Source organism: Cetorhinus maximus, chromosome 15 (genome assembly GCF_964194155.1).
Source record: "Cetorhinus maximus chromosome 15, sCetMax3.hap1.1, whole genome shotgun sequence".
NCBI classification, from domain to species: Eukaryota; Metazoa; Chordata; class Chondrichthyes; order Lamniformes; family Cetorhinidae; genus Cetorhinus; species Cetorhinus maximus.
The window spans coordinates 100,193,027-100,218,948 of NC_135893.1; the positions used below are offsets into that span (position 1 = coordinate 100,193,027).

At 45.6% G+C, this 25,922-nt stretch overlaps 1 protein-coding gene across 5 annotated transcripts in view; it reads right to left on the reverse strand.

The window, feature by feature from the left end:
- Positions 1–25,922, reverse strand: part of rhbdl1 (rhomboid, veinlet-like 1 (Drosophila)) — a 231,802-nt gene that overhangs the window by 182,683 nt on the left and 23,197 nt on the right. For 2 of the 5 annotated variants that reach the window (XM_078559081.1, XM_078559083.1), the window contains exon 2: positions 23,256–23,414. The exons of 2 other annotated variants lie outside the window; for them this stretch is intronic. In XM_078559081.1, coding sequence (XP_078415207.1) covers positions 23,256–23,414 — 159 coding nt within the window. Of the gene's footprint in view, positions 1–23,255; positions 23,415–25,922 lie in introns of those variants that run through there. One more of the 5 variants, XM_078559085.1, reaches the window with a different exon arrangement.

The window sequence follows — 25,922 nt, forward strand, 5'->3', positions numbered from 1 at the left end:
TGAAAAGCAATTGGTTCAGTAAATAGAAAATGGTAAAAGCCAACAGAAACACTCAGGCAAAAATCCCAAAGGTAATATTACACATTGCAAACAGAATGCTAGCAAGAGGAAACAAATGACAACGGCCAGAAAATAAATAAAGGTTGGGACCATTTCTGGAGCCCAGCTCCACTGCTGTCTAATGTTTGCACACGTCACATTTTTCAATTTAGTATAGTGAATTCGGTCCTCACAATGTAGTCTCTATATTGGGGACACCAAACGCTGACTGGCTGACCATTTACGGTCAGTCTATTATGGTCAGTCCATAACAATGATCCTCAGCTTCTTGTCACTTACCATTTCACTTCTCCATCTTGCTCCCACTCTGATCTTTCTGTCCTTGGCTTGTTACAGTGTTCCAGTGAAGCTCAACACAAGCTTGAGGAACATAATCACATCTTTTGACTTGGCGTTCTACAGCCTTCTAGATTCAACATTGAGTTCAATAATTTTAGATCTGCCTCCATTTTGTGTTGTGTGTGTTTTTTTTTTGCTGGTTTATCTTTATCTTGGTTCTTTCTTGTTCCCTCACATTACATTTGGATGGGAGCTATCCAGCCATTCACACTTCAGCTAGAGATATATTTTGCTTCTTTATTTTGCCCATTACCAATCCCTTTGGTTTTTGTACCATGAAACCTTTGGTCATTTAATCTCTCCTGCCTTCCACCCAATCACAGACCTTCGCTTTTGTTCTTCCTCACTCTGACCCCCTTTCACTTACTTGAAACCTGTTACATTTCTATCTTTCCTCAGTTCTGATGAAAGGTCATCGACTTGAAATGTTTCTCTCCACAGACGCTGCTTTGATTCTTCTCATCTCCCACCAAGTTGTGACTGCCACTGGCACACTTGCCACACATGCAACACGCAAGTGCTTGTGACATTGTAGCAGCAGTATTGGCCCTAAAACAAAGGGAGAGAGCCTGGTAGACAGGCTCTACTATCCAAAATCTACTGGTTGAAGGCAGTCAATAAATTTCTGAAACAAAAACAAAAATACCTGGAAAAACTCAGCAGGTCTGGCAGCATCTGCGGAGAGGAACACAGTTAACGTTTCGAGTCCGAATGACCCTTCAACAGAACTAAGTAAAAATAGAAGAGAGGTGAAATATAAGCTGGTTTAAGGGGGGGGGTGGGGCAAGTAAAGCTGGATAGAGGGCCAGTGATAGGCGGAGATAACCAAAAGATGTCACAGACAAAAGGACTGTGAAGCTAGGGCAAGAAGGACACCTCCGCCTTGAATTGCCATCAAAGGATCTCCTGTGCCGCCATCATAACTCCATCAGGGAAACAGAGACATTGCAGCAGGAGACAAGGAGAACTCCTGTAAAATTTCAGAGCTAATGCAATTAATCACTAATAAGTAGAATGGAGACGGCATTATGGCCAATCTAGGAGTACTATCAACACTTGGATATGGACGCAAGTAAATGGGGATGGGGCTGAGATGTAGATCAAATTGAATGGCAAACAGGCTCAAGGGGTTGAATGGCCTACTTTTGTTCCTATGCTCCTATTATTATCTTGTTCTAGTTTATAGTCAGGAAATGCTGCTGCTGCTCCTACCATGCTGCAAAATGCACTATGAACGAATGGGGCATGTGTGGTGCAGAGCTACAGAATTATACATGCTCTTACTTCAGGCTTCAGTGTACAGGTTGTCAATTGTGTCATTTCATTTTACTTTGGAATATTTTTCCACATCCTGCTTTAGAAACGACAGTATGTTTTGTGTGCATCACGTGAGGCCATTTCCACTTGGAGACACTCAATAAAACTCTAGTGCTCAGGCGTAAAAGCACGCTGAAAGCAGATAACCACGGCCTCATGAATACTTTATTCAACTCAGTGAACTGGTGGATTGCAGCACTGAGCAAAATAGGTAAATCAGTGTCTGGAGGCAAATTTGATGCAAAAGATCAATGTAATTAAATAGTAGAAGAAAGGTCACCTTCATATAAAAGCTATTACGAGAAAGAGGAATTTTTGTTTGGAAAACCTTCCTATATCTTCATAGGAATTGATCACATTACTCATAGTATGTTTCCTTCCTTTTAGCACTCAGATACATAGCATGGTCAGCTCAATAAAGGGGGAGCAGGCCTGAAGTCTACTGTAGCACACATTAATAAAGGCTGCATGCGCATAGTGAAATCCCTCCAGAGAATTAACCCAGAACAAAACATGCTTTTTAGCTTACTGGTCGCATTCCCGTCTCTAAGTCAGAAGGTGTGGGGTTGAAATCCTGCTCAATACACAGGCTGAATGGAGACTGGAGTTCTGGCTTTGATTCTGGGTTGATATCCTGCAGGATACTCAGCTACCACTAAGGTAAAAAGCAAAATACTGCGAATGCTGGAAATCTAAAATAAAAACAGAAAATGCTGGAAAAGCTCAGAAGAAGAGTCATACGGACTCTAAACGTTAACTACTGTTTAGTTTTCCCTCCACAGATGCTGCCAGGCCTGCTGAGTTTTTCCAGCATTTTCTGTTTCACTAAGCTACCAAAGTGGGCCACCAACACAATCATATAGGTAGTGGGAGTCTATGAAATCTCATCTCACCACATCACAGAATCATAGGGGCATAAAATCATATTGGATAAGATCCGAAAATGGGTGCAAGGATTGCGATATGTGTTTAACCCGTTTGCAACAAACAAGGCAGCATGCAACAAACTTTACTTTATTTTATTATCATCTTTTAGATGATAGTAGCATGCAGTGCTGCACTCCTCAGCAAGGGGCTGAGGTTTGGATAAGCCTGGCAGCGCTTAAAGCCAGCCTACCCTATTTAAAGCCAGTCTGCACCTCTTAAGGGGGAGGTGCATTCTGACTGCAGCAGTATAGAACTGGTTGCTGGAAGACATTCTGAGCAGCAAGAGGATAGAACATGGTGCCTATACTCATAATAGTGACACTAAAACCGATTTTGCGCAGCACAGCATCAACATTTAAGTGAAGTTGAAGACTTTTAAGTGCAGGATATTTTACTAAAATACTAATCAGCACTTCTGATGAAGGGTCATCACAGACCTGAAATGTTAATTCAGTTTCTCTCCACCGGTGCTTCCTGTCCCACTGAATATTCCCAATATTTTCTGTTTTTATTTTACATTATATATTGTATTTGTTTCATGTTCAATGATTGCAGTATTTTCCAGTCTAAAGTCTTTATTGAACTGATGTCAAATGGCAGTGTACAGAGAGTGCTTCATGGTGGAGGTGACGTGACTATGGCAAGCCAGATAGGACATTTAATGCTGTTGCATTTCAAAACCCAAACATCCCCCTTTTCATAATGAACAAAAGATGCAAACATCCCCCATTTCCTAACAAACAAAAGACAAGTTTGCGTGCACAATTATGTGCAACCGTGGGCTGAATTTTGCTGTCGGTGAGCAGGGGGCGGGGCCCGCTCGCCGACGTGCAAAATGACGCGGGATGAGGTCAGGCGGAACCCCCGACGTCATCCCGCTCCATTTAAATCTGCAGGAAGGCAGGGGCGCAGCAAAATCAGCTGCGGGCCGGCCGACCTGTCAATGGCCAATTGAGACCATTGACAGGATCATTAAAACAATTAAAGGACCTGCCCGTCCAACCTTAAGGCTGGCGGGTCGGCCAGGAGCCCTACAGGCTTCTGAAAAAACATGAAACCTCATCCACCGGCGGGTTTAAAAAAGTGTAATAAAGTTTTTGTGAAATTTATTAACATGTCCCATCTCGTGTGACATTGTCACATGAGGGAGACATGTTAAGGATGGTTTTTTTTCTATTTTTAATGTGTATACAGCTGTCAGCAATCTCCCTGAGGCTGCACTTAGCCTCAGGGAGATGTGCGCTCTATCGTGCGCATGCGAAAGAGCGCACTCTCGCATTTGGGGAACTCCCCCCCACCCCCCGTCCCCCCAACCCCGCCTGCACAGGAAGTGCATAGCGCTTCCCGGTGGACGTCACGCTGGGCGGGCCTTAATTGGCCCACCCACGCAAAATGGCGGCGGGGCCCGCTTCTCCGGCGGGGATTGGCTCCCCGCCCGCCGGAGATTGGGTCGGGCCCGCCCGCCTGACAGGCAGAAAATTCTGCCCTGTGAGTTACCCAAGTTACCCACTATGCTCCCACGGTTCTCACACATTAACAACTGTTTGTTCTATTAGTCAGTCTCTGCACCTGCATTGCATACATAGGGCTGAATTGTACCAGAATTGCACTAAGTGTGGTGGTGGGTGTGAAAAAAGACTATTTACCCGCCGACCGCAATGGCAGGTTTTTGTGCCGTATCATTTGTTTCCAGCCTCATTAATTATGCAGCCACAGGAAACACGCTGTCTTGCTGATGGATGGCTTCTGAATTGCCCACCAAGATGTTACCTCACCATTTCCTTGCTCCGGGTGCCATATCTAAATTGCAGCCGTGCACACAATTCTCAATGTTTGCAGCCCAGGACTGCTCCAGTGAAGACATGGCCCTGAAAGCCAAGAAGAGGTCAGTGACCCATCACTGGAATGCTTTTTGAGGTCCTCTGTGATGTCCTCCACACCTGCCCTGGCCACAGGAGGTCCAGCAATCTCACCACTCCGGCTTGGGAGGCAGTGGCAGTGGTGGTCAATGTCAATGCTGCACAGAAGAGGTTGGCCATCCAGTGCAGAAAGAGGATGAATGATCTCATCCATGCCGCCAGGATAAGGCAGCCATCTCATCACTCTAAACTCACACACTCACAAGCCCCTCACAGAGTCACTGGCATCTCACTCACTGCCAGTTCAAGGAACATCACCATTTACTCTCTCACACACCCTTACATCTCCATCTGGCCTCATCTCCGCTCGAGGCTGCCTCCTCAGCCCTCGCCATCTTGAGGCCATTTGCACAGGTCAACATGTGCCCCCAAACACACCCTGGGATACCCTCCTTCCCCAGTACAGCCCTCTCCCTGCAGCCTCTTCCCTTGCCTGAAGCCACTTCTCCCTCTTCCCCAAGCAAGCCCTAGTCCTGCAGCCATTGAAAAGCCATCCCCACGTTATGGCTGGTCTGGTAGGTAAAGACCTGCCCATGAGTGCCCTAAATGTGATGCCATTGGCAGGCGGAGCGGACAATCGCAAACTGGTTTCACGGCGGCATAGAACCGATTTTTGACCCTTATGCCACATTGTCCACTCACACCCACCATGACGTCCTACACCAATGAGATTGGAAAATTCCAGCCAATGTCTCCGCTGCATTGATGACTTCCAGATGATGTCAAGCTGCTGCTTCACGTTGAATATGGAAGGTTTCATATTCTGTTGCCGCATCCTCAACTTTCTTCATGGGGAGCGCTTCTCTGGACAGCATGTCAGCGATGTACATCTGTGTCCCTTGCTTGTAAGTCACATCCAGATGATATCTCTGTAACCAAAGTAACACTCCTTGCAGACACTTTGGAGCAGATAGTAACGGTTTGAGAAAAATGGTTTGAAGGGCCTGCGGTCAGACTCCACTGTGACTTTCTCTCTCCCAAGCAGGTATTGATGAAAATGCTCACAAGCAAAAACAATAACCAGACACTCTTTCTCGATCTGAGCATAGCGTCATTCCGTTTGCATTCGTGCCTTGGATGTAAATGCAACCAGTTGTCCTTGCTGTATTAGGGTTGCTCCAAGACCTGTCTTGCTGGCGTCACACTGCAAGGTTACTTCATCATTGACATCCCAGTACTTCAGCACTGGCGCTGTCATCATTAGTTGTTTGATTTTAGTGAACGCTGTTTCTTGTTTTGTGCTCCAGTAACCACTGCACCTCTTTGGCAGTGAGCTTTCAGAGTGGTTCACACTCCAGCGACAAATTAGATAAATCATTTGCTAAATAGTTCACAAATCCAACAAATCATTGCACTGCTTTTACATCTGTTGGTCGCTGCTACAGCTCTCACCTTGTCGGGATCCGGACAAAGACTTTTTGCTGTCAGTATATGACCTGTGTACTTGACTTCAGTCATCTTCAATTGTCATTTTTTCTTGTTCAGCTTCAGGTTCATCTCTAGCGGTCACATTAAATTCTGATCACAGTCAGAATAACTAAACTGCCTGACAACTTAAGATATCTGCAGAGGTATCTCTACGGTAACCACGAGGAGCTATCAATGTCAGGCTGGCTGGTGTGCAATATTGTGACGGTGGGTGAAGTTAATATAAGCAATTCAAAAAAACTGGGTCAAGGAACCAAACATTAAAGGAGCTATGTGGCTATTCTTGAATAACTGGGCTATAGGCAAAAAGAATAAGGCACAAGGTCACACTGAATTAAAAAAAGAACTCAGGTACCAAAAATGCTTTCGACATATAAAAATAAAGAATACTTTCTGAAGACCCATGGTACATGATTTAAGTTCGCTAAATGGACAGATCAATAATACCTCATAAATATCTAAGTCCAATTCGGCTTGCTGCCATGAACATTAAAGAATGAAGTAATTCGTTTTTAATATTCTTTCATAGGATGTGGGCTTCCCTGGCTGGGCCAGCATTTGTTGCCCATCCCTAATTGCCCTTGAGAAGATGGTGGTGAGCCGCCTTCTTGAGCCGCAGCAGTCCATGTGATGTGGGTACACCCACAGTGTCGTTAGGAGAGGAGTTCCAGGATTTTGATCCAGTGACAGTAAGGGAACTGCAATATATTTCCAAATCAGGAGGATGGGTGGCTTGGATGGTAACTTGAAGGCGATAGTGTGCCCATGCGTCAGCTGCCCTTGCCTTGCTGAGTGGCAGAGGTCTCGAGTTTGGAAGGTGCTGTTGAAGGAGGCTTGGTGAGTTGCTGCAGTGCACCTTGTAGAGGGTACACATTGCTGCCACTGTTTGTCAGTGGTGGAGGGAGTGGATGTTTAAGGTGGTGGATGGGGTGCCATCACATGGGCTGCTTTGTCCTGGATAATGTTGAGCTTCTTGAGTGCTGTTGGAGCTGCACTTATCCAGTCAAGTGGGGAGATTCCATCACACTTCTGACTTGTGCCTTGTAGATGGTGGACAGGCTTTGGGGAGTCAGGAGATGAGTTACTCGCTGCAGAATTCCCAGTCTCTGACCTGCTCTTGTAGCCACAGTATTTATATGGCTAGTCCAGTTCAGTTTCTGGTCAATGGTAACTGCAGAATGTTGATTGTTGGGGATTCAGCTATAGTAATGGTAGTAAATGTTAAATTTAGATTGATAAAAAGATTTAAAAAGATGGGGCAGAATTTCCACATAGATTCTCCTAATCTCCTACAGTAATGGGGAGGTGATGGCGCAATGGTATTGTCGATGGACTAGTAATCCAAAGATCCAAGGTAATGCTCTGGGGACCTGAGTTCGAATAGGCAGATGGTGGAATTTGAATTCAATAAAAGTCTGGAATTAAAGGTCTAATGATGACCATGGAACCATTGTCGATTGTTGTAAAAATCCATCTGGTTCATTAATGCCCTTTAGGAAATCTGTCATCCTTATCCAGTCTTCGTGATGGACATTGAAGTCTCCCGCCTACATTTGACTCCAGACCCACATGTGGTTGACTCTTAAATGCTCCCTGAAATGGCCTAGCAAGCCACTCAGTTGTACCAAACCGCTAAAAAGTCTCAATAAAAGTAATGAAACCGGACAGACCACCTGGTATCGACCTAAGCACTGGAAACCACAATGGCAAACTCAGCCCTGTCGATCCTGCAAAGTCCTCCTTATTAACATCTGGGGGCTAGCGACAAAATTGGGAGAGCTGTCTCACAGACAATAATCATACCTTACAGATAATGTTCCAGACACCACCATCACCATCCCTGGGTATGTCCTGTCCCACGGCAGGACAGGCCCAGCAGAGGTGGCGGCACAGTGGTATACAGTCGGGAAGGAGTTGCCCTGGGAGTGCAAAACATTGACTCCAGACCCCATGAAGTCTCATGGCATCAGGCATGGGCAAGGAAATGTCCTGCTGATTACCACGTACCGCCCTCCCACAGCTGATGAATCAGGGCTCCTCCATGTTGAACATCACTTGGAGGAAGCACTGAGGGTGGCAAGGGTGCAGAATGTACTCTGGGTGGGGCACTTCAATGTCCATTACAAAGAATGGCTCAGTAGCACCACTACTGAGCGAGCTGGCCGAGTCCTAAATGACATAGCTGCTAGACTGGGTCTGTGGCAGGTGATGAGGGAACCATCAAGAGGGAAAAACATACTTGACCTCATCCTCACCAACCTACCTGCTGTAGACACATTTGTCCATTACAGTGTTGGTAGGAGTGACCACTGCACAATCGTTCTGGAGACAAAGTCCCGCCTTCACACTGAGGATACCCTCCATCATGTTGTGTGGCACTACCACCTTGCTAAATGGGATAGATTTCAAACAGATCTAGCAACTCAAGATTGGCCATCCATGAAGCGCTGTGGGCCATCAGCAGCAGCAGAATTGTACTTGAACACAATCTGTAATCTCATTGGCCTGGCATATTCCCCACTTTACCATTACCACCAAGCCAGGGGATCAACCCTGGTTCAATGAAGAGTGCAGGAGGGCATGCCAGGAGCAGCACCAGGCATACCTAAAAATGAGGTGTCATCCTGGTGAAGCTACAACACAGGACTACATGCATGCCAAACAGCATAAACAGCAAGGGATAGACAGGGCTAAGTGATCCCACAACCAACAGATCAGATCTAAGCTCTGCAGTCCTGCCACATCCAGTCATGAATGGTGATGAACAATCAAACTACTCATTGGAGGAGGAGGCTCCATAAATATCCCCATCCTCAATGATGGGGGAACCCAGTACGTCAGTGCAAAAGAGAAGGATGAAGCATTTGCTACCATCTTCAGCCAGAAGTGTCGAGTGGATGATTCATCTTGGCCTCCTCCAGAGGTCCCCAGCATCACAGATGCCAATCTTCAGCTAATTCCATTCACTCCATGTGATATAAAGAAACAGCTGAAGGTACTGGTTACTGCAAAGGCTATGGGTTCTGACAATATTCTGGCAATAGTTATAAAGACTTGTTCTCCAAAACTTACCGCACCCCTAGCCAAGCTGTTCCAGTACAGCTACAACACTGGCATTTAATCGGTTATGTGGAAAATTGCCCAGGTATGTCCTGTACGCAAAAAGCAGGACAAATCCAACCTGGCCAATTACCGCCCCATCAGTCTATTCTCCATCATCAGTAAAGTAATGGAAGGTGTCATCAACAGTGCTATCAAGCGGCACTTGCTTAGCAATAACCTGCTTACTGACGCCCAGTTTGGGTTCCGCCAGGGCCACTCAGTTCCTGACCTCATTACAGCCTTGGTTCAAACATGGACAAAAGAGCTGAACTCACGAGGTGAAGTGAGAGTGACTGTCCTTGACATCAAGGCAGCATTTGACCGAGTGCAGTATTAAGGAGCCTTAACAAAACTGGAGTCAATGGGAATCAGGGGGAAAACTCTCCACTGGTTGGAGTCATACCTAGCATAAAGAAAGATGGTTGTGGTTGTTGGAGGTCAGTCATCTCAGCTCCAGACATCACTGCAGGGTAGTGTCCTAGGCCCAACCATCTTCAGCTGCTTCATCACTGACCTTCCTTCCATCATAATGTCAGAAGTGGGGATGTTCACTGATGATTGCACAATGTTCAGCACCATTTGCAACTTCTCAGATACTGAAGCAGTCCATGTCCAAATGCAGCAAGACCTGGACAATATCCAGGCTTGGGCTGACAAGTGGCAAGTAACATTAGTGCCGCACAAGTGTCAGGCAATGACCATCTCCAACAAGGGCCAGAAACTGAACTGGATTAGCCATATAAATACTGTGGCTACAAGAGCAGGTCAGAGGTTAGGAATCCTGCGATGAGTAACTCACCTACTGACTCCCCAAAGCCCATCCACCATCTACAAGGCACAAGTCAGCAGTGTGTTGGAATACTCCCCACTTGCCTAGATGGGTGCAAGCTCCCATAATACTCAAGAAGCTTGACACTGTCCAGGACAAAGCAGCCCGCTTGATTGGCACCACATCCACAAACATTGACTTCCTCCACCACAGACGCACAGTAGCAGCAGTGTGTACCATCCACAAGATGCACTGCAGGAATTCACCAAGGCTCCTTAGACAGCACCTTCCAAACCCATGATCACTACCATCTAGAAGGACAAGGGCAGCAGATAGATGGGGAAACCAGGGGATTGGGAAGCCTACAAAGACCAACAGAGGACAACTAAAAAAGAAATAAGGAGGGAGAAGATTAAATATGAGGGTAAACTAGCCAGTAATATAAAAGAAGATTGCAAGAGTTTTTTTAGATATATAAAGGGTAAGAGAGAGGCAAAAGTGGACATTGGGCCACTGGAAAATGACGCTGGAGAAGTAGTAGTGGGGAACAAAGAAATGGCGGAGGAACTGAATAGGTACTTTGTGTCAATCTTCACAGTGGAAGACGCGAGTGACATCCCCAAAGTTCAAGAGAGTTGGGGGGCAGAGGTGAGTATGGTGGCCATTACCAAGGAGAAGGTGCTAGGAAAACCGAAAGGTCTGAAGGTGGATAAATCACCTGGACCAGATGGATTACACCCCAGAGTTCTGAAGGAGATAGCTGAAGAGATAGTGGAGGCATTAGTGGTGATCTTTCAGGAATCACTGGAGTCAGGGAGGGTCCCAGAGGACTGGAAAATCGCTAATGTAACCCCCCTGTTTAAGAAGGGAGTGAGGCAAAAGACGGGAAATTACAGGCCAATTAGCCTGACCTCGGTCGTTGGTAAGATTTTAGAGTCCATTATTAAGGATGAGATTTCAGAATACTTGGAAGTGCATGGTAAAATCGGTCAAAGTCAGCATGGTTTCATCAAGGGGAGGTCATGCCTGACAAATCTGTTAGAATTCTTTGAGGAGGTGACGAGTAGGTTAGACAAAGGAGAGCCAATGGATGTTATCTACTTGGACTTCCAGAAGGCCTTTGACAAGGTGCCGCACAGGAGGCTGCTCAGTAAGATAAGAGCCCATGGTGTTAGGGGCAAGGTACTAGCATGGATAGAAGATTGGCTGTCTGGCAGGAGTCAGAGAGTGGGGATAAGGGGGTCCTTCACAGGATGGCGGCCGGTGACTAGTGGAGTTCCACAGGGGTCAGTGTTGGGACCACAACTTTTCAGTTTATATATTAATGATCTAGATGAAGGAACTGAGGGCATCCTGGCTAAGTTTGCAGATGATACCAAGATAGGTGGAGGGACAGGTAGTATTGGGGAGGTGGGGAGGCTGCAGAAGGATTTGGACAGGTTAGGAGAATGGACAAAGAAGTGGCAGATGGAATACAACATGGGGAAGTGTGAGATCATGCACTTTGGTAGGAAGAATAGAGGCATGGACTACTTTCTAAATGGGGAGAGAATTCAGAAATCTGGATTGCAAAGGGACTGAGGAGTCCTAGTCCAGGATTCTCTTAAGGTTAACTTGCAGGTTGAGTCGGTAGTTAGGAAGGCAAATGCAATGTTGGAATTTATTTCGAGAGGACTAGAATATAAAAGCAGGGATGTGCTGCTGAGGCTTTATAAGGCTCTGGTCAGACCACATTTAGAATATTGTGAGCAATTTTGGGCCCCGTATCCCAGGAAGGATGTGCTGGCCCTGGAGAGGGTCCAGAGGAGGTTCACGAGAACGATCCCAGGAATGAAAGGCTTAACATATGAGGAACGTTTGAGGACTCTGGGTCTATACTCGATGGAGTTTAGAAGGATGAGGGGGGATCTGATTGAAACTTACAGAATACTGAAAGGCCTGGATAGAGTGGACGTGGGGAAGATGTTTCCATTAGTAGGAGAGACTAGGACCCGAGGGCACAGCCTCAGAGTAAAGGGAAGACCTTTTAGAACAGAGATGAAGAGTAATTTCTTTAGCCAGAGAGTGGTGAATCTATGGAATTCATTGCCACAGAAGGCTGTGGAGGCCAGGTCATTGAGTGTATTTAAGATGGAGATAGATAGGTTCTTGATTGGTAAGGGGATCAAAGGTTACGGGGAGAAGGCGGGAGAATGGGGTTGAGAAACTTATCAGCCATGATTGAATAGCGGAGCAGACTCGATGGGCCGAATGGCCTAATTTCTGCTCCTATGTCTTATGGTCTTATGGGACACTACCACCTGGAAGTTCCCCTCCAAGTAACTCATCATCCTGACTTGGAAATATATCGCCGTTCCTTCACTGTTGCTGGGTCAAAATCCTGGAACATCCTTCCTAACAGCACTGGTGGGTGTGCATGCACCACATGGACTGCAGCGGTTCAAGAAGGCAGCTCACCACCACCTTCTCAGGGGCAACTAGGGATGGGCAATAAATGCTGGCCCAGACAGCGACGCCCACATCCCATGCTTGAAGAAAACAAAACTGCAGTATAAAGGTCTGGCATAGAAAGGGCTAACATGAGACTGGGTACACGGTTGTCCACTGTGTGATGTAAAGGAATACATGGCCCAAGTCTAGCAGGCGGTATTGGACTGAAAAGAGGACTGTGTAGATGCAAGCATGTAGACAGCTCCTAGCTTAGCCCTTATACTGTACATATGTACCGAGTTACTAGTAGTTAATAAACATTTACTGTTAAACTATATAAGACTTAGAAGCTCTTCACGAGACCTACTGAACTACACACATCTCACAACATGGTGTCATCTATTGGGAAAAAACCAGAACCTCACAGAAACTAGAGAAGAAATTTAAGACCTGGAAGATTGAGAAAGCAGAAGCATTCTGACCTGACAAAAAACACCAAAAATGAAGGCACAGAAAGGGATTGCCAGAGAAAATCTTGAAAGCAGGATTGGAAGAAGAAGCCAAAAATAAAACTTCACACTGCAGCAGAAGATGCCATTTAATCCCGTGGAGGTCCAGCTTCAATACCCAAAGAGTGCGGAGTCGGAAGACCCCGCAGCGGTGAATAAAAAAATTAAGTTCTTGGCCAGAACAAGTTTAAAAAAGCTTTTAAGTCGGCAGCAATCAGAATTGCAGTTTGAAAACACACCATGAGCAGCCCGGGTTCCGAGTCCCAGCCTGAACACGTGGCGGCCAACCTCGCTCTCGTCGAAAAAAAATGAAACAACAAATAATCAGCAGTTAAAAGACCCAGCAAAATCCGGGAATCGAGGGTTTCACGACCCAAAAATGCTTAGATACTGTGGGGGAAGACTCAGAAATGTCAATCCAAGGAGTCCCTGCTGAAAATTTAAAACATAGAAATTGCGACCACCATTACTGTGGCAGCCCGCCAAAACCGACAAGCGTGGGAAACCTCGTGGTGAAGAAGCATACAGCAGCGACATCTTGGAGTTCCTTACACCATTTAAAGCCGTGCACACATTTAAAAATTAATGACCATGGATCAAAATTCTACCTTACCAGACCAGTTTGGACTCACGCAAGGGCCAAACCTAATGCAGAATTTGGCGTCCTGGAGGAGAATTTTTTTTAAATTACCAGTTACATCAGATAGAAAATCAGAGTAAGTCCAGGTTAACAGGTTTTATACTCATTTGACGAACTTGCTGATGAAATAATCCTAATGCAGTGAATCGATGAATCCTCAACCAGCTTTAATGAAATATTAAAAGCCTTTGACAAATACTTTAACCTTCAAGTCGTGGAGTGCACAGAGCTTAAAAAGCTATGAAAGGGAAAAGACAATTCTCAAGCAATCCATATGACAGCATCAGAGAGGCAGAGGACATTCCGGAAGTCTTAAAAATGAATCTTATTGAAAATTCTGACACATTACCCGAACTACAACAGCAGGCGGCAGTGCTGGGCCACATGACTATGACTGAAGGCAAAGTAATAGACTGTTCCAAACTGCAGGCAGCTAAAGAAAAGACAGAAGTAAGGTCAGAAAATGCAGTTTTGGAGCTAAAGACCAAGAAACGAGAAAAAAAGACACCAGATCACCAGATACTTCATACTGACTGAAAACCATTGAGTCATTGAAAAACAAAATGGCTGAAATGAAAATCAAAAACCTAGAATAGCATGAGAAAGTAAAAGTTCTCACAAAAGAGCCTAGAGTGTCCCAGAAACAACTTACAGAAAAGCAATTACAGAATGTGAGCTTGAAGTATAGTGCAGAGGAATTATATTCTGCTAAGAAAAAAAACTCATCAGTGTAGAGAACCGACTTTTACATGCAAAAGTTAAGTTTGATAAGGAAAGAACAAAAACGTGTGAGAACACTGGAATGTTGCTCACAAGAAGTAGAACACTTGAAAGATGACTTGAAACACCTAAATGATAACCTTGTAGAAACAGATTCAGCAAAGGTAGATCCTCAATTAAAACCTGATGAACTGTAAGCATCAGAAGTCTCGGGTAAGCATCGTGAAAAATGCCTGGAGCAGGAGAAAGAATTGCTGCTGCATCTAAACAGTTGCTTGAATGCAGAATTAGCAACCAAAACTGATGAAATTATTGAACTTCGATCCAATCTGAACAACATGAAGGGTGAGATGTGCAGATTAAAGAGCAAATCCAGATTTTGAAAACAGATCCAAAGAACACAAAAAGAGAACTAAAGACAACCAACCAAGTTCCAGAACAACCGCATCTAAAACAAACTTCATACTCATCAAGGTTTGCCTCTGCAACAGAGCCTACCACCCAACAACTTTTGTAAAGACAAGATCTGGAATAATTGTAAAACCTCCGGACTGCCTAAATCCGTAAACACAGAGACTTGAGTGGGGGAGAAGGGGTAGCATAAGTAATGGAAATACGTTGGTTAAACATGATTGCATTGTAAATGTGTTGGATAAAGACTTGGGGGGAGGTGTAGTATAAGGTTCTGGCATAGAAAGGGTTAACATGGGACTGGGTATAGTACGCCCACAGAGGAATACATGACCCAAGTTTAGAGGGCAGTCTTGGACTGGACAGAGATGTGTGTAAAGGCAAGCATGGAGACAGCTCCTAGCTTAGACCTTATACTGTTTATATGTACATAGTTACTATTAGTTTACAAACACCTATTGTTAAGGTATACAAGGCTCACAGCCTCTTCGTGAAACGTACTGAACTACACAAAACAAGCTGAACTTTATGTGCCCCCAACAGTGTGTTTCTCGTGGGGGGGGGGGGGGGGGGGGGCACATAAAATAGGGAAGCCGCCCAAACTGTCACCTTCCCGCCGACCCCTGAGCTCTCCCCATAAAACAGGCACTGAATGCAGGCACCGAAATCGGCAAAACAGTTTGAAGATCTAACGAATGAATTGAAAGAGTCCAAGGAGCAGTCAGTGATCATGAAAGAAACATTCCAAAAAGAACTGAATGCCCAGCTGATTTGTTAAACTTATATAAGAGTTCCACAGATAACTCTGAAACAAAGACAACTGAACTTACAAGGGTAGTTGCTGAGCCAAATGAAAAGATTCATAAACTTGAAAAACAACGGGAACATGAGCGATTAATCAGATTTTTGGCTAAAGCTATGAAGCAAGTGGGAATGTAGGTTCCATTCTGGCAACATAAACTCCCACATATATTACAGCGTATTTAAATGAATAATTAAGGGTCAATTAGGTTTGTTATCAAGGCAATCGACCCTTATAATATGCTGCCCACACTATAAAACGTTTAACGTAGGCAATCAGTTGGCAGAGGGAGGACCTTATTTTTTAAATCAAATGCTTAAAGGGCAGGAAGGGGGGGGAGGGGGGCGAAGGTCACTCTTTGCCGATTTGTGGCGAACCCTTGGGTCGAACATCCCCACCCCCCCCTTTCCTTCCTATCCACTCCCTCCCTTAAACCCACCTCCCCCCCCGACCCCCCACCTCTCTCCCTAACTTACACAAACCCTCCCGGCCCAGGATCCCAGACTTACCAGGGATCCATGGACCTTGGTCTACTTCTGCTGCTCTAGCCCTGGTAGCTGCCACTGATGCCTTCTTGGTGCTGCTGGCTCAGATTAGCTGGCAGCTGCAGGGGGCGGGATTGCCTCCCCAATGAGGGGCATAAGTCCCCCTTGGCCCTCGTTAGTCCGCCCTGCAGCACTTTATGACTGTGGGGCGAGTTGGCATGGAGCATGTCACCTCCATGCTGATGTGGTTTCCGGAGGGGCATGGCATTGGCACCAACACCACCACCAGCTCCCCCCAAACCCCACCCCCCTTCCCCACCACCCGTGCCCCTGTATTATTCAGCCCAACATCTTACAACAGTAGCCTCAGTGAAAACTTCGAAAGGGCTGGCATAGAAAGCTGCTTCCACCGTTTCTCCAGGGTTCCTGCCGATCTCACACGTAAATATAGTGGGATTTAGGGAGAAAAGCCTGCAGAAATTGGACAACGATACATTTAATGATCCATTCTATTTCTTCCTTTGTGCTTTGTTTGCAGTGCAGCTTAAGGCAACCAAAGTGCTAATTCATCTCGTCATGAGTTGGGGTTTAGAATGTTTGCGTTTTGAACATCCTCTTGAAATAAGGAATTTTTTAAAGGAAGAATAATTCCAGTAAACACCACATGCTAATGTCCTGGAAATGGCACAACGCCTGGTAACAAATGAACAGAGCATACAGAGTTACACATTCCACTCATTGATGCCTCAAAACTGCATTAGGCGTCCTTTGTCATAATAAATATAAACATTACTAAAGTCCTTAATTTTAATGAACCTTCACAGTGTTTAAATGCTTTTGCAGTAAAAGCAACTCTCGCAGTAGAACAAAGTATTTGTAATGATGGTTTTTATCTCTCAGAGACGTGCAAAACGTTTGTATCTGATCCTGTATCTGTTTGAAAGTGGTGGTGAAGAAGTTTCCTTGTACAATCCAATTGATCTACTGTGCATTACAAGGCAACATGTCTGCTGTTCGTTTCTACTCCTCGCCTTCCATCTCTCACCCAGCCCTCACACATGGGGCAGAATTTTTCCCTTGTCGGGCGGGCATGGGCCGGACCCGAACAGAGGTAAAATAGTGTGCAATGACATCAGGCAAGAGTCCCGATGTCATCACGCAATCTTGCGATATTTCGCCCGCCGACAATTAAGAGGCCTATTAAGGCCCTTAATCAATTCATTAGATCGAAATTTTCGCTGCCCGTCCAACCATTCGATTGGCGGGTGGGCGAATAGGCCAAGTGGCCTTTGCATTTTTTGTGAAACCTCATCCACGGGCGGGATGAGGTTTCAACCAGTGATTTAGAAAAAAGCTTTTAAAACTCAATTTTAACATGTCCCTGCTCATGTTACAGAGTCACAGGAGGAAGGCACGTTTTCCTTATTTTTCAATTCTTTATTTGTCATGTTAAAAGTCTTCAGCTCCCTGAGGCAGCTCTGTGCCTTCGGGGAGCTTTCACTGACCGCACCCCCCCGCCCATGCGTGCACTTCAGCGCTCGCGCTCCTCCGGCCCCCACCCGGCAGCACTGATGCTCTGAGCGCGCCTTTCACACGGATTGGCCATTAATTGGCCAGCCAGCGCGAAATTACAGTCAGGGCCTGATCGCAGGCAGCGGGTCAGTATCGCGGCCGCTCCCACACCCGCCCGACAAGGTAAAAACCCTGCCCATAGACTTTACTGAAAGCTGTTGATCATGCTCCGCACATCATTAACAAGGAAACTCTTCTCTCTCTCTCAGTGTGCGCCGACTTTTATTTAGTAAATTGCTGATCCGTACTACAGCAGTATGACATCAGTGGTATGAGAATAGGACAGGAGAAGCTGTTAAATCTCTATCCACTATTGTACCATCTCGTACTTACAACTAGTACATCTCCTGTGTCATTGACCCTTGGCTAATCTCCGGGGCTTGGAGTGCAGCTTCTGAGTTTTGAACAACTGGATGGAGCTTTCGCCACAGGAGCTAGGCTATTTGCTAAACAATTTTGGTAGAGGTTCTACAACCAGCATTGGACCCCCATTTACAAATGTAGACTGCCAAATGTCTGTTTGAGACAAGCGCCCTGCACCCTTGGGGCAGAATTTTCAGGTCAGCGTGTGGGCACGCGAGCGGCCCACTCGAGCGTAAAATAGCGCGTGGTGATGTCGGGTGAGCATCCCAACATCATCCCGCGCTCGCGCTATATATCGGTCGGCAGGCACGCGGGAAAGACGGAAGCGTGTCTGCCGATAATTAAGAAGGCAATTAAGCCCATTAAAGTTGGAGCTGTCCCCAATTTTTCATGGTCCGTCCAACCTCACACTTGGCAGACGGGCGAATTGGTCAGGCGGCCTTTGCATTTTTCATGAAACCTCATCCAAGGGCGGGATGAGGTTTCCGTTATTAAATTAAATAAAATTAAAATCTATGGACGGAGTGTTTATCATGTATACCTTCAGGTGGCTATTTGTGATGCTTGGACATTTTGGTTCTGATTTTAAAATCTTTATTTAATACTTCTGAAGTCTTCAGCTCCCTGGGGCAGCTCACTGCCTTCAGGGAGCTTTCATTCCGCGCTTACCCGCGCCCGCGCTTACATCAGGGCCCGTCCTCCTCCCCCTCCACCCAACAGCACTGAGCTTTTCAGCGCGCGCCGTCCATTGGCCAGCCAATGGGAATTCGCGGTCGGCGGTCCTTTCCCCGGCCACTCCCAGACCCGCCGATTGCGCCCGCCTGCTGACCTGAAAATTGCGCCCTTGGAATTCTCCAGCTTCCAATTCGGCAGCACATCAAATGCTGGAGATCACGACCCAAAGTTCATCCCCCCCCATTAGTGATTTAACAAAAAATATGGGTGCAATAACCTTCAATTTCTCCTCCATGAACTGCAGTTCTAGTCTACCTGATGATAAACCCAAGCAAAGTGTGCTGGGCTTGTGCAAAGTGGTGCTATTGCACTTATGATACATGAATAAAATATTCTAGCAATATACAATGTAATCCACTCCATTTAGAATGCATAGAATGTGGGAGAAGTTGGTGGTGCAAGGGTTTACATGGTCCTGGTACTTCTGCGATCAGCATTACAAATCCAGCCCAAGACCATGGATTAGACGTTTCCTTTTGGCGATGCTTATAAGAGACATATGTGAAATAATTTGGGCTCGACTCAACCCAGTTCCTACCAGGTACAAACACGAGTGAGGTTGCATGGAGAGTTTTTCTTTGCAACTAACTGTTACATCATTTGGGAGTCATTAAAGCTAATGTAAGGGTGAAAACCTGTTCCATTCACCATTATTAACTTCAATCGTCAAATAAAATCTAAAGATAACACTATAGGGCAAATTCAGTGAGCACCTGGTCCCAGGATGGAACATTACTAGGTCAGAGAATCAGGGTATTATTGCCTTTATGTCCGACTTGCATTCCTGTTTAATAAATCTCTGTTCCAGGAGTTCAGCCTCAGTGAGTTTGCCTTTATATTTCCTATAGCAATACTACACATAGGCATACTACATATAGGCTGTTTTGTTGCCCTGTACTTCTGGAAATGTGAATTCTATGTCGTTACACCACAATGTGAACATTATTTTCCTGTAATGTTGCACGTATCATCAGAGGTGAGAAACTAAACCTGGCAGAGGTGTATGTACTGGTGGCCAATTTGCGAGCACTCATTTTGCAACCCTGCAGGAGTTCAATTTCACCCTCCAATGCCTGAAATGTAGTTGAATCCTTGATATCCTCGGGGGTGGTGTAGTGATAATGTCACTGGACTGATAATCCAGGCTAATGCTCTGGGGACATGGGTTCACATCCCATCAAGGCAGCTGGTGGAATTAAAATTCAATTAACAAATCTGGAGTGAAAAAGCCAGTCTAGTCTCCGTAATGGAGACCATGAAACCATTGTCGACTGTCCTCAAAATCCATCTGGTTCATTAATGCCCTTTAGGGCAAGGACATCTGCCATCCTTACCTGGTCTGGGCAAACCTTCTGCTGATTACCACTAACTGACCCCCTCTGCACACCCACCCACCCCTACCTACCACACCTACCCTCTCCTCAACTGGTGAATCACTGCTCCTCCATATTGAACATTACTTTTAGGAAGCACTGAGGGTGGCAAGGGCACAGAATGTACTCCGGGTGGGGGACTTCAATGTCCATCACCAAGAGTGGCTCAGTAGCACCACTACAGATCGAGCTGGCTGAGTTCTAAAGGACATAGCTGCTAGACTCAGTCTTCAGCTGTTGGGAACCAACAAGAGGTAAAAATCTACTTCACCTCGTCCTCACCAATCTACCTGTCACAGATGCATCTGTCCATGACAGTGTCAGTAGAAATGACCACTGCAAAGTGCTTGTGGAGACGAAGTCCCGTCTTCACACTGAGGACACCCCCATTGTGTTGTGTGGCATTACCACCATCCTAAATGGGATTGATTTCAAGCAGATCTAGCAGCTCAAAACTGGGCATCTATGAGGCGCTGTGGGCCATCAGTAGCAGCAGGATTGTATACAATCACGATCTGTAACCTCATGGTCCAACATATTCCCCTCTCTACCATTACTATCAAGCCAGGGGATCAGCACTGATTCAATGAAGAATACAGCAGGGCATGCCAGGAGCAGCACCATGCAGACCTAAAATTGAGGTGTCGATCTGGTGAAGCTACAACATAGGGCTACTTGCAAGCCAAACAGCAGAAGCAGCAAGTGATAGACAGAGCTAAGCTATCCCACTAGCAATGGATCAGATCTAAGCTTGCAGTCCTGTCACAGCCAGTCGTGAACGGTGGTGGACAATGAAATAATTAACAGGAGGAGAAAGCTGCACAAATATCCCCAACTTCAATGATGGGGGAGCCCAGCACATCAGTTCAAAAGACGAGGTTGAAGCATTGCAGCCAACTTCAGCTGGAAGTGTCAAGTGGATAATCCATTTCAGCCTCCTCCTGAAGTCCCCAGCTACAAAGATGCCAGTCTTCAGTCAGTTCAATTCACTCCAACATTCCAGCAACAGTACTGAAGACTTGTGCTCCAGAACTAGCTGCGCCCCTAGCCAAGCCCCTAGCTAAGTTATTCTAGTACAGCTACAACACTGACATCCACACGGCAAATGTGGAAAATTGCCCAGGTATGTCCTGACCAAAAAAACGCAGGGCAAATCCAACCTAGTCAATTACCACCCCATCAGTTTACTCTTGATCATCAGTAAAGCAATGGAAGGGGTTGTCAACAGTGCTATCAAGCGACACTTACTCAGCAATAACCTGCTCACCGAGGCTCAGCTTGGGTCCTTACAGGGCCACTCAGCTGCTAAACTCATTATAGCCTTAGTCAAAATATGGACAAAAGAGCCAAACTCAAGAGGTTAAGTGAGAGTGACTACCCTTGACATCAAGGCAGCATTTAACCGAATATGGTATCAAGAAGTCCTAGCAAAACTGGAGTCAATGGGAATCAAGGGGTTGGTGTTGGTTGATCATTTCAGTCTTAAGACATCGCTGGAGGTGTTCATCAGGGTAGTGTCCTGGGCCCAAACACCTTCAACTGCTTCATCAATGATCTTCCCTCTGTCAGAAGTGGGGATGTTCGCTGATGATTGCACAATGTTCAGAACCTCATAACTCCTCAGAGACTGAAGTAGTCTGCCTCCATATGCAGCAAGACCTGGACAACATTCAGGCTTGGGTGGATAAGAGGCAATTCGCAATTCGCCAGGCAATGACCATCTCCAACAAGAACAAATTTAACCATCTCCACTTGACAGCCAATGGCATTACCGTCGCTGAATTCCTCATTATCATCATCCTGGGGGTTACCATTGACCAGAAACTGAATTGAACCAGCCATATAAATACTGTATCTACAAGAGCAGGTCAGACGCTGGGAATTTGTGGCTAGTAACTCACCTCCTGATTCCCCAGGGCCCATCCACCATCAAGGAGGGACAAGTCAGGCATGTGATGGAATAACCTCCATTTGCCTGGATGAGTGCAGCTCCAACAACACTCAAGAAGCTTGACACCATCCAGGACAAAGCAGCCTGCTTGATAGGCACTCCATCCACTACCTTCAACATTCACTACCTCCACCGCACAGTGGCAGCAGTGTGCAACATCTATAAGATGCACTGCAGCAACTCACCAAGGCTCCTCCGACAGCATCTTCCAAACTTGCAACCTCTACCAAAGGACAAGGGCGGCAGATGCATGGGAACACCAATTACAAGATGCCCTCAAGCCACACACCATCCTGACTTGGAACTGTATCGCCGTTCCTGCACTGTCACTGGGTCAAAATCCGGGAACTCCCTTCCTAACAGCACTGTGGGTGTACCTACACCACATGGGCTGCAGCAGTTCAAGAAGGTGGCTCACAACCACCTTCTCAAGGGCAATTAGGGATAGACAGTAAATACTGGCCTAGCCAGTGACGCCTGCACGCTATGAAGAAAGAAAAGCCCTCAAATGCCTGAAACGTAGTTGAATCCATGAGGTAATACAGCCATTACCCTCAGCTGCCTGTGCAGCCATATCTCCACGCCGCCTTTCACATGTTGAAAATTATCAGTGACAACTTAACAACAAACTGTGTTCGTAAATTGTCAAGATCCACAGTGCAGCAAAGCCCCCCGAGAAAGAAATGGAAGCTTCTTAAGAGACCACAGTTGAAAATCATTGGATCGAATGTTTCTGCCAGAATGACAGACAGCATGTGGAGTTACACAATATTACATCTGGTATTGTGGAAAAAAAATACAAATGCAACCAATTTAATTCACTGAACCAATCAACCATTCATTCTCTTGTCTTTAAAATGACACCAAAGCATGTGTGATGAATAAACATTAGTCACAAACAATACAAATTGTATTATCCATAAATCCAGATTCACATCATAATATCCCTGTATCATCTCTCATATTTGCATAATGTACAGCCTAGTATCTCTCCATCCAACTCAGAGTGGTATTAATGTACTGTCCTGTCTCAACTTACTGGAAAATCTACAATAAGAAAACGTCTTCGTTAAGGATATTTTAAAGCTCCATTTTTTCTACAATGATCCCTTCGTTTTTTTTTCTCTGTAGTTCTTTTAATATCAAGGTGTTAGAATTTCAAGATTTTGGAGTTTCCACTCAGAGAATATAAAAAAGCACCTATTCATTTACAAAAATCAGATGCAGACCTCTTGGTTGCTAATGCACAGCCTCGTATTTCTGTATCCTATCACATTGGCATTCCTACACAGCCTAACATCTCTGTCTCCTGTCACATATTATACTGAAGGATAACTCAGTATCCCTGTAACATTTCTCACATCAGCATTGTGCCGAATTTTCTGCATTAACCTGTTACTCACCAGGTTGATGAGCTCCTGGTAGCAGATCTGGCCCTGTTCATTGCTCTGTACAAGAGCAAACAGCATCTCGAGTTTGGTGGGGTCCAGCTGTAATTCATGGCTCTGAAGCAGATTGGAAAAATGCTCCACAGCAATGAAACCAGTATTCTCTGGATCAAGCTGCAAGAACCAAGGAAGAACAATTAGAGCATGTTCAATAAATTACGGCTAGTTATTTCATTTATCCACTACCACCATTCCACCAATTATCAGTTATTGTTTCCTTCCAACTTTATCCCATCAATATAATACAATAATCAACAAAAAACATGTTAACCTGTTCCAAAATCTCTGTCAGTGACATTTCTTATTAGACTCCAAATTCATGTTGGTTTACACCTCAATTTTCCCTTCTTCCTTAAGGATGGACCACACTTTTGTTTGGCACCTCTCCAGACGGCCAATTGAAAATGAGGATCTTACCCCCCCGGGCAATCATGGCAGAAACTAACATCTTTCTTAATGGTGTGGTGCATTAGTGGGTGCACAGTGCATCAGTATTCCACTCCACCATCAGTGAACTAACAGCAGCAGAACACCAGCAGCTCTGAGGGATTTCCCAGTCATAATCCTAATCTTTTGCATAATTACATTTGCAAACATTTTAAATGTATTTCTCAGGTCTCAATATGTGAACTCACCTAAGTCTTCAATGATATTATTCGATAACTGAAAATTTTTCTAGCACATCTCACTACTTACGGTAACATCTACAATAAGAAAACACCTTCATTAAGGATATTTTAAAGTTCCATTTTTTCTACAATGATCCCTTCATTTTTTTTTCTGCAGTTCTTTTAATATCAAGGCATTAGAATGGTAAGATTTTGGAGTTTCCACTCAGAATATTAAAAAAGCACCTATTCGTTTACAAAAAATCAGATGCAGATCCTTCCAACAGCGGCTAAACGGCCAATTTAAGGGATTATGGATACCACTATATACAGCCACAGCCCCACCACTACCAGATTAAAAGCATATACTTAATCACTAGGTCAACAAGGAATACAAATATCATGTTCCACCTCTCCCTAACCCCCCTGCACATAGACCTCAAAGAAATACTGGGCAGAATTTAGCCCTTGATGGGCGTGAGGGCCCTACCGGCTCGGCGGAGGGTGGGCAGCCGAACTCCGCCGCCGAAACGGGGCCACCGCCATTTTGAGTGGGAGGGCCAATTAAGGCCCGGCCAGCGGGCTGCCCGACAGGAAGCGCTATGCGCTATGCGCTTCCTGTGCAGGGGGGGAGAGGGATTCCCCAACTGTCAAAGTGCGCTCTTTCGCGCATGCACGCAAAAGAGTGCACATCTCCCTGAGACTAAGTGCTGTCTCAGGGAGATTGGCGAAAGTTTAAAAAACCTCAAAAATAGAAAAATAAAAAAATTATTAACATGTCCCCCTCATGTGACAATGTCACACGAGATGGGACATGTTAATAAATATGACATAAAGTTTAATGAAGATTTTTAAAATGGACATGAAACCTCATCCCGCCGGTGGATGAGGTTTCATGTTTTCTCAGAAGCCCGCCGGGGCTCCTGGCCTGCCCGCCAGCCTTAAGGTTGGACGGGCAGGGCCTTTAATTGGGTTAATTATCCTGTCAATGGCCTCAATTGGCCATTGACAGGTTGGTGGGCGGACAACTGATTTGCCTGTCCGCCCACCTTCCTCAATATTTAAATGGGGCGGGATGACGTCGGGGGTTCCTCCCGGCGTCATTTTCGCGTTGGCGAGCGGGCCCCGCCCCCAACTCGCCAACAGAAAAATTCTGGCCACTATTACAGTCCTTCTCCCATGCGACTTCAAAGAAACACAAGCACACAGCTATGCACTGAAGGAACAAATTCCCATCTCCATTCGACCCCAAGGAAGAATGGTTACATTGTCTAGCCTTAGCCCAATAGGGAACGTGGGCACAACTCCCCTCGCCACTAAATAACATTTGTATTACTTAAAAAAAAATGGTGGGCTGGATTTTTAGATCCCGAGGCGGGCGGGCCCTGAAAACAGCAATGCCAGCTGGTGTGCCGTTTTCCTGCCGCCATTCCCACAGGCGGCAAGTTTCATCAGAGAAGAAGCCCAGTCCTGGGAAACCATCCAATTCGCAAATAAGGTCAATTAAGGCAGTTAAAGAGCTCATTGAAGTGCAGTGCAATGTTATGTGATAGAATGATATTGCTGAAACTGGAAGGATGAATCTACAATGCAGTTGGGAAATCAGTCTTGTTATATCATGCGGAAACCTGGGCAACATCAAGATATGAGGAACAACGACTGGATATTAATGAGATGTGGACGCTGAGATGGATGTGTGGGGTGATGAGAAAGGACAGAGTCAAGAACCAACAGACGGGGGAGTCAGCGAAGATTGTGGGAGCGTCGAAGAATGTAGCCAAGAAGAGATTAAAATGGTGTGATCATCTGTTGCGGTGAGAGAGGAAATGTGGTCAGGTGAATGATGGACATGGGACTGCCAGAAAGATGAGGAGGAAGGCCTAAGACCAAATGGAAAGATGCAGTGATCAGTGACTTTAACTCCGTGAGGGTGGTAGAGGAATGGGTGACTAACAGGAGGAGATGGAGATGAGTGATCAACCAGCACAGAGGCAACCCCAAGTAAAATGGGGGA